Consider the following 8,768-nt stretch of genomic DNA (forward strand, 5'->3'; position numbering starts at 1 on the left):
TAAATCTAGTAATTGTTTTGGCTGCAGGCTAATTTGGGTATTTTCAATGACAGGTGGTTGCTGGCAAGTCTCAGTTTCAACGCTAGAGGCCGCTAAAGCTCTTCTTGTGTTTGGGATCTTGTTACGCCCACCGACTGACATTGGTCGTTGCTTATTCGGTCATTTACCTTTTTTGTCACGCCTTCTCAAAGTTGTTCTCCTTTCCCATTGGTTGTTTTTAACGTCGATCACCCGTGCGTCAAACTTGAACAAAATAAGCTTGGTTTCACATGCAAAATAACTGTTAAGAGTAAAAACGCGAGCTGATGGCAGCGATGCAAACCGTCCAGCCACACTGTGAGTTCATTATTTAATGTTACGCTGGTAACGGCAATGAAATCTGCCCTCTTCCAGTCTTAAGCGTTAACATTAATATTTGCTCTGGCATTTGGTATTTGCTTCAAATGCTGACAAAATGGCACTGGAAGACTTGTTTACATTGCAGAACCAGCCGGGGTTCTAGCTGAATGCTAACACTAGCTAACGTTAGCTTACATGTTTATCACTGCTAAAATGCACGCGAGCTAACGTCAATTTCTTCTCCAAAAAACGTTATTCTGGAATTTAACTAATGTAAACTGTGTTGGGCGGTTGACGTTAGTTATATGTTAATAACACAATTACATTGGTTTATTATTCTGGTCAACCTTTCGAGTTATCTTACCTTTCTAGCAACCCTTTGGCGAAAATAACGGTATATAATTGCACATAGCGTTAATGGACTTGTTGCTGTAAATTCACACTGTTAAACCTGTCAGCCTCTTCTGTTGGGACATCAGGTGCAGCTATGTGTTATTAGTGGGTTTCTTCAGGTAGTGGTGTTTTTACGTAACTGCGGTGGGTTTCGTTCAACACGCACATTTTCTTTAAAATGAATCAGAATTCGTGTATGCTCACTATTCTGCAGGTCCAAAGCTATCATTGTAGAAATACTAAATAATAACCTGGAGGATATTAGTCTAAGCCTCCTAATGAGCATCTTCTCTCTCCTGCAGAACATTTAGCACGGTCACCAACTACGATCTAATTTAGATTAATGCTTGCTATTACTCAATTGGGGCAGAAAGTGTCGGATCATTAGTTAATTAGTTGTTTTTGATCGATTTCACCGACAAAACATTATTAAACTATTGGTTGGGAAAGACAAGCAATTTGAAGATGTCACCTGGGCTTAAAGAAATTGTGCTGGACGTTTTTTCCAACTTCTTTTTTTTTCTTTTTTATATTTCATAGACAAATGAATTAATCAAGAAAATAGTCCGCGGAATAATCTATAAAAAGTGTCAAAATTAGCCACCCTAAATTTGATTAGGCATTAGTTATAAATGTATAGTGTTGACTCTATGTTCTGATTTCTGCACACACACTGCAAGTAGTAAAGTTCTGCTGGTGAAATCCTGAAACCTTTATTTATTTTTCTTCAAAATAGTCAAATGAGAAGACACAGAGTCTTTTAAAAAGGCTTTGCACTTCACTGTGGTTCATCACATCGCTATTTAAAATAAAGATTTGGCCAAACTCTCAGGTAAAATATATTTGTCTCCCTAATAAAGTTAAAGTTAACAGGGCTGTGGCACCCACTTAGAGATGGAAAATCATTTTACTGATAGATGTTGTGGCGCAGACTCGGGCTCCACTGTCCATTAGGTGAAAGGCGGGAGCAGATCCTGGCAGAGCTCTCTGCAGGAGCCGGTGACAGTGAGCCGGCCCCTGCAGGGAGTCCTGAGTCATCTGGTTCAAGGTGGGTATAGAGGTGGGGATTAGTGAGAGGAGAAAATCAGAATGTGAGGAGAAAGGTCAAGTTTATGAATAGAAGTTGGTGCAATAGAGATTCAGAAAGTCAATGTGAGATGACATCAAAGGCAACAGAGGAATTTTGGACTTGAGTTAAATTGTGCAAATGTAGCCTTGGCTCTGTGTCATCGTTAAACGTTAGTACATTTCCATTTGTGAACCAGATTTTATAAATGAAAAAAAACACAATTTTTACTATCCAGTTGCATCTCAGGGCTCCAGACTAACCTTTTTTTTACTAGAAGCACTGTAGCCCCTAACAGAAAAATGTAGGGGCGCACAACTTAAATCATCCTGCAACATAATTTTTTCACATTTCCCCTATGTTAACCGTTTTACTGATAAATGCTTTGGTAATAAATACAGAAACTACAATGTGCTGTTTTTTTAGTGCTGCTCTCCCTCTTTCCTCTCTGTCTCTTTTTTTGTTTACACTGAAATAATCAGATCTAAGGTGTTAAAACGTCCATGGAACGGGGAGTATCTAGGTTAACTAAGTCTCTTAACACCCACTGTGGGATAGATTGAGTAATGAGGGAGCCAGAGAGACAGGAGCTCATAACACTCACACAAGCACTATTTTTTTTTTTTTTGTGGTAAATAGTTATATATTTAGCATCCTCTGTGTATTTATTTTTCATAGAAGCAGTTACCGCTCTCTGTTGTCACATTTCTACCTCTCTCACCTGAGTGAGGGAGCAGTACAGCAGCGTGTGATGTTTGAAAATCATGCAAAGGAATCAGTGAATGCACTACAGCACTGCCGAGGTCTGTCAACACAGCTCCGCCGACCGGAAGTGCACACAAACCGGGTTGAGACGTAAACAAAGTGGGGGAAAGAGAGGAGGGCTAGCTCGCTTTTGCAACCGGTAGCGGCGTTGCTTTTAGATTCATTAACATGTCAAGGCATACTCTATGCTTGAGGCTAAGATTGCTTTTACTAGTGTATTGTGTTTAAACTGTAGTTCATGGAGTTTGTCTCCTTACAGTACCTCAACCAGCTGAATTCTAGCAGTCAGTCTTCTCGAAAATGGTGGGTTCGAGCCTTTTTCACCACACCCACCTCTGACTCTGAATCATCATCCAACTGTGACACTGTAGACTCTGGCACTAACCCACTAACCACAGGTTGGAAGAACGAGTCAATAGTTTGCTCACTCATTGTTCCCGAAGACGTTTACGCATGCTCTGTTATCTCTAGGACCCTCCCCCTCCACACATTAGCCACTCACTTTGGCCAATCCCTGTCCTTCTCACACTCTTTGGCCTGCAACGGATTCCGGATTCATTGACGGAAGCGGGGCAAATTTACTGGTCACACTTGTGCGACTGGATGTAAAGTCGCACACTCAAATTTTGGTCGCAAAATGCAACCATGTGGTCGCAGTCTGGAGCCCTGCATCTCCATTTTGTTTTTGCTTCAGAGCTTCACCATTAGTTGATTTATTTATCAGTCTATTGACAGAAAAGGGGCCGGCGCCTATTTTGATAATGAATAAATTGTTAAAGTAATTCTTTTTAGCAAAAAACATCAGACATTTTCTAGTTCAAGCTTCTTAAATTAAAAGATTTGCAATTTATTTTCCTTCTGTTTTATACAATTGCCAATGTAATATCCTTGGGGTTTTGACTGTTGGTTGGACAACACAAGACATTCAAAAGGCATTGCCGGCTCTGGTTAAAAAACATTTTGTGTTGTTTCCTGACATTTTATTGACTAAAAAATGAATCGATTAATCTGGGAAACATCGGACCGATGAATTGATATTGACAACCCAACTGGTTTTCATGTTGTCAGATCAGTTTAAGTTTTTTCAAAGTCTTTCAAAATCAGCTGGATTTTGTCAAAAATGCAGTTTTATATGATTAAGGTTAGAACAAGATGCAGGGTTTTCACCCCACAACAGCCGTGTGTACAGTAAACTTGTAGAATGTGAACTGCACCCTGCGCCTAAACCCCTCAGAGTCCCATAAAAACGAAAGAGGACATGACCTCAGTGGGAGCTGTGGCCCTGCTTGTAGCCGGAGTAAGCAGGTGTAATAGAAGAGATTAACTGTTATGCTCAAGCTCTGAAACATTAATCCACTTAGGCATGGAAAAAGTTTATTTTAAATCATCTCAGTGCCAAAATGGGAGCAAGAATAAATTTCTGAATGTGGGTACCAGGCAACAGTTAAACATTTATAATGAAGTAATGCCGCTATTTTAGTTTTTTTATTTCCGTTGCCTTAAATGGTTGCTCACAGATATCAAGGCATGATACTTTTAGTAATGGCTAATCTATGTTTAAATTAAAAGATAACATCCTCACAAATACATGAATCAAATACGGTTAGTGTCTTCTAGAAAGTATTGCTTCCAATACTTTCTAAAACGCTGGTATCGGTATCAGGAAGTACTGGAGTTTATGCACCGATCCAATACCATGTAATAAAGCCCTAAAGAAAATATACGTTAAAGTAATTTCTGTTCTTTTTCAGTTATAACTGACTGTAAATCTGATTAAAAAACAAAAGTTCTGTTGCGTTCAATGTTTGAGAGTTTAACGTGAGCCAGACCAACGACAAAGATCCATCTTTTGCATGATCCACATCCATACAGGGATAGTAGTACACAGCTGTTAAAATAAAATAAAATATATGACACATTGGTATTGGATCAGTACTCGGTATTGGCCAACACGCAAGTTCTGGTATCAGGATTGGTATTGGGAAGCAAAAAATGGTATCGGACCACCTCTAGTGTCTTCTACAATCTTCTTTTCCCCTTTTGATGACGCTTGTCGCGTTCCCAGGAACAGTTAATTGCTGGAAGACAGCAGTAGGCTTAACCACTTCTTCAGTCACAAAGAGTTCTTTGAACTGTTGTTTGTCCAGTGTTCAAATAGTTTCTATCATCGATTCCTCTGTGGATTGTTTTCTTGATTAATCCTCGGGGAAAAAGCAAAAAAGTGCACATCACAATTTCCGTATATTCTCAAGTTAACATATTTGATCTGCGTGGTTTTGCAGTCCAAAACCCAATTTACTATCATAGAAGACAAGGAAAACCAGACAATTGTAAATCTTTTGCCTAATCGGAAGAGTCGCCAATTCATTTTCTGTTGACTGACTAAATGATTCATTGACTAATAAATGGTTCCACTCTAAGTGAAAACGTTACATACTGTATGCTTTACTATTGTGTGCGAATCACAGGAAGATTCGCTGAGTATGGCGTCCTTTAGGTCACAGGGCTGATTCTGTGGAGGGGAACTTGGTCTTTTTTTCATCTTGTTTGTGTTCCATCAGCTTGTGGTCCCCAAGGCTTCGTACAACTGTGTTTGTTTATTGCCTTATTTTGACCCCTACTATGCTGCGAGTACAGTATTTTCCACTGCAAACAGTCAGCCATGACCCTTGAGTCACTGTGCCGGATGGTGAAGCAGTTTGTTGTTCAGATGGGTGTCTCATAGCGTGCCAGGGAGTAATGAGTGTGCTCTGTCTGCCGCTGCCTGTCCTGTCTTCTTGGCTGGCTAACGTTTAGTGGTGATGGAAATGCAGATCGGAGCTGATGGACCCTGCTGTTTCGCTGCACCAGACTGCAGTGTCAGGGTTAAATGTGTAACAGTAGAGTAAGTGCTGGAGGGGTAATTATTGCTCAAGCGCACGGCCATTTCGGCCTAAAGTGATGATATGTTGGCCTGGATTTGCAGTGTCAGACATGGTGTTCCTTTTTTTAGTTAAAAGACAGTTACAGTTACCCACAATGCTTGGCATAATGAGATTGTGTTGGAAAGAAACCATTGCACTGGAACTTTTCTATTTATTTAGATTTAATAAGTGTTTTTGTTTCAATGTTTACATAATTTTACACACAAAACAAACTAACTGAACAAATTATGTTTAGGAAACGGCAAGATTTAAATTAAATCAGAAGAAAACTATAGCCTGATATTTGTCAAAGAGTTGGCAATAATTCAACATACAGAGTAGAGTAGAAGAGTGGCCTGCTAAGTCTCCCTGTATGGCTTTAAGTAGGGATGGGCGATATGGCCTAAAGTCCATATTGTGATATTGCAGCCTCTTTCGATAAAGATATATATCACAATATATAAATTTTAATAGAACCATTTCAGACCAAATTACATAGACCCTAAGGAAAGCCAAACTGCTAAATGTATTTTTTTTTTTAAAGAGAAGGAAACGTATTATCTAGTTTTAAAAACATTTATTGTGCAAAATTGTAATTATATATAATGTTATATGTTATGTAAGAAATAAAACTTCCGGTGCACTAGTTGCAGAGACTTTAACAAAGAAAAGCTTAAGGTATTGGGTTTCTTTCCTTTAGTGCAAACCATTCTAAAAGGCACTACTAAAGGCACTGAGATTGTAAATTTGATTATATTTGATTTAATTAGAGGCAATGCAAAATATTACTCACACAGGGAGCAAATTTGCATGAATAATGTTTGTTTTTTTTCCTCTTGTAGGACTCAGTCTTGCATACAAAATGGAGGACAGGACTGTCATCAGATAATTGGAGCTGCAGCCTCCAAGTTGCTGAAGACTTGAGAAACCCAGGCCAGTCATAGAAGATGTGAATTTGCTGAATGAAGAATGAGAATCTTGAGTTACTGCGTCACTGCAGAGGACTGACCCGCACCATAATTTCCGACATAACCTTTCAGTCTCATTCTGCTCCTCTGCCTCGCACATCTTTATCCAGCCGCGCTGCTGTCCATCCCAGGCAGGGTGGACCCGTCCCTCTCCCCAGGCCTCGCGCCCTCTCATCGGCAGGCCCGCTCTGGCAGTGTGTTGGTGTACGATGGCGCGATGGGACGCTAAGGGCTGCCGCGGGGGACTGTGATGTCAGTGCCCAACAGCCCGGGCGAGAGCCGGCGTGGCGCTCCTAGATTCTTCGTGGGCTGCGAGGACGATGAGAGCGAGGTCCTGGAAGATATCATGAGGACAGACATGGAGCTCTATGAAGACGACGAAGACACAGACTCGGTGGGATGTCAATCTACATTACCTCTTTACTATAATCTGTAATATAGCCAAACATTTGCAGTGGGTGTATAAAAGAAAAGGATTTTAAAAAAAAGCAGTTTGACATCATTTTTGAGTCTTATTATTACCATATTTGGGTCTAAAGCTAGAGCAGATAATAAATGGACCAAAAAGACAAAAGCCACTGGGGACCGTCCACCCCCATAAAATCTGAGGAAAGTCTTTTGCTTAGTTTAATGCTCACATTGGTTGCTTTGGTGAATTTGTCAGTTAGATAGTAGTTAACAATATAGAGCTAGAGACATATCATGGTAGCCAACATGTTAAAACAAAACAACCGTTAAAGACTACGGTCGGTGTAAATTCATTCAAATTTGTGTTCTCTAGATGTCTATTTCGGTCAGTTCTTAAGAAAGAGGTTTTATGGGAGATGTATGAGACAAAGCTGCCATTGTCTCTCTTGCTTCCTCAGTCAGACCGTTGAAATGTTGGTCTCTCACTCTCTCTCCCTTATTAAGCCCCCGGAACGAGAGATCGTGGTGGGGATCTGCTGCATGATGAAGAAGTCCAAGTCTAAGCCAATGACCCAGATCCTGGAGAGGCTCTGCAAGTTTGAGTACATCACTGTGGTCATCTTCCCAGAGGACGCCATCCTCAACGAGCCGGTCGACAAATGGCCTCTGTGTGACTGCCTCATCTCCTTCCACTCCAAGGGTAACAAAAACACATGCAGGCATACTGACAAAGTGACAATACACACATAGGGATTTCTGTGTGTTTTCCTTTGTTACTGTGTACCCGCGGGGTCTTAAAAGTATTATAAATAGACTTAAATTTAGTCTAAAAATAAGTTCTTCAAAATATTACGTTTTATTTTGGTCTTAAATATCATAAATAAATATTTTGTGTGTGTTTAAAATGTACTTGTTGTTAGATTGTTTTGTGTTTTTAGTTTGTGATGGGAAAATTACATAGACAATGATTCGCCACGTAGGCAAAGACTGCTTATCTGGATGTTTATTCAGTTCCTACGCATTCGTAAAAGTCATCTGTGTTTTAGGTTAAATCACCACAATGTCTTCTTCATGTGTCTCCCTAGTTCACCCTTTGCCTCATAAAGATGTTTACTGCTTCCTACGACACCTCCTGTTTTAGTTTCATAGCCTAAGAGCTCTTAATGCAACTTATATTTTATGTTGTTAGAGTACAAAAACACTTCACAAAACATGTTTCATTAAATTTGAGTAACCTTATTTGATCAAATCTTTTTTTCTCAGGCTTAAAATCCACACTGATTTTACATTATATAGCAGTGAAGTTGGCATCAAATTTCATTCTAGGTGGTAATTAAAAGGTCTTAAAAAGTCTTCAATTTAACATGGAGAATCCTGTGGGGACTGTGTTTATTTGAAATATGTTGAGCGTATTTCCTAGAGAAGCATTATGTGTACGTCTTGAATTAAAAGCAGCATCATACAAAATCAAATCCACATGTTGCATATGCTGTATACTGTTTGTGTGTTCATTTGGGCTTCTCATTAACTGCCCAATCATTAACACACTAAACTTTCTGGTAACACAATGTCAGCATTATGGTTAGGCCAACAGAGTCATTCTTTTCATTCAGTCATTCTCAATGGGAGTCTACAGTATCTCAGGTGCTTGTATTTTCTCTTAAAGGAATATGCCACTGTTGTTGAAATAGGGTTATTCACCGTCTCCTCTATGTTTATATAGGTGGTCAAATGCATTTTTGTCTCAGTGCATGCGTTGTGTTGGTCCGGCAGTGCCGCCGCTAGCTTAGCTTAGCGTAGTGAATAGAATCCTATGTTGCCGGTTAGCATGTCATGAGTAAAAGTGACCCAGCAACAAAAACAAAACCTAATTACTTGTTGGCGCTTAAGTATTCAGAATGAGTACAAATAGCAATGCAGATTAAG

General features: G+C 39.7%; 1 protein-coding gene across 10 annotated transcripts in view; it reads left to right on the plus strand.

Moving 5' to 3' along the window:
* Positions 1 to 230: 230 nt before the first annotated feature.
* The window catches only part of ppip5k1a (diphosphoinositol pentakisphosphate kinase 1a), a 43,026-nt gene continuing 34,488 nt past the window's right edge, over positions 231 to 8,768 (plus strand). For all 10 annotated transcript variants that reach the window (XR_004331434.1, XM_032511999.1, XM_032511977.1 and 7 more), the window contains exons 1-3: positions 231 to 336; positions 6,309 to 6,828; positions 7,347 to 7,542. Coding sequence is in view for 9 of the 10 variants with exons in the window: in XM_032511999.1 (XP_032367890.1) it covers positions 6,685 to 6,828; positions 7,347 to 7,542 (340 nt within the window). In the remaining variant the exon portion in view is untranslated. The remainder of the gene's footprint in view (positions 337 to 6,308; positions 6,829 to 7,346; positions 7,543 to 8,768) is intronic.

This window comes from Etheostoma spectabile, chromosome 1, assembly GCF_008692095.1.
Source record: "Etheostoma spectabile isolate EspeVRDwgs_2016 chromosome 1, UIUC_Espe_1.0, whole genome shotgun sequence".
In the NCBI taxonomy this organism is placed as follows: Eukaryota; Metazoa; Chordata; class Actinopteri; order Perciformes; family Percidae; genus Etheostoma; species Etheostoma spectabile.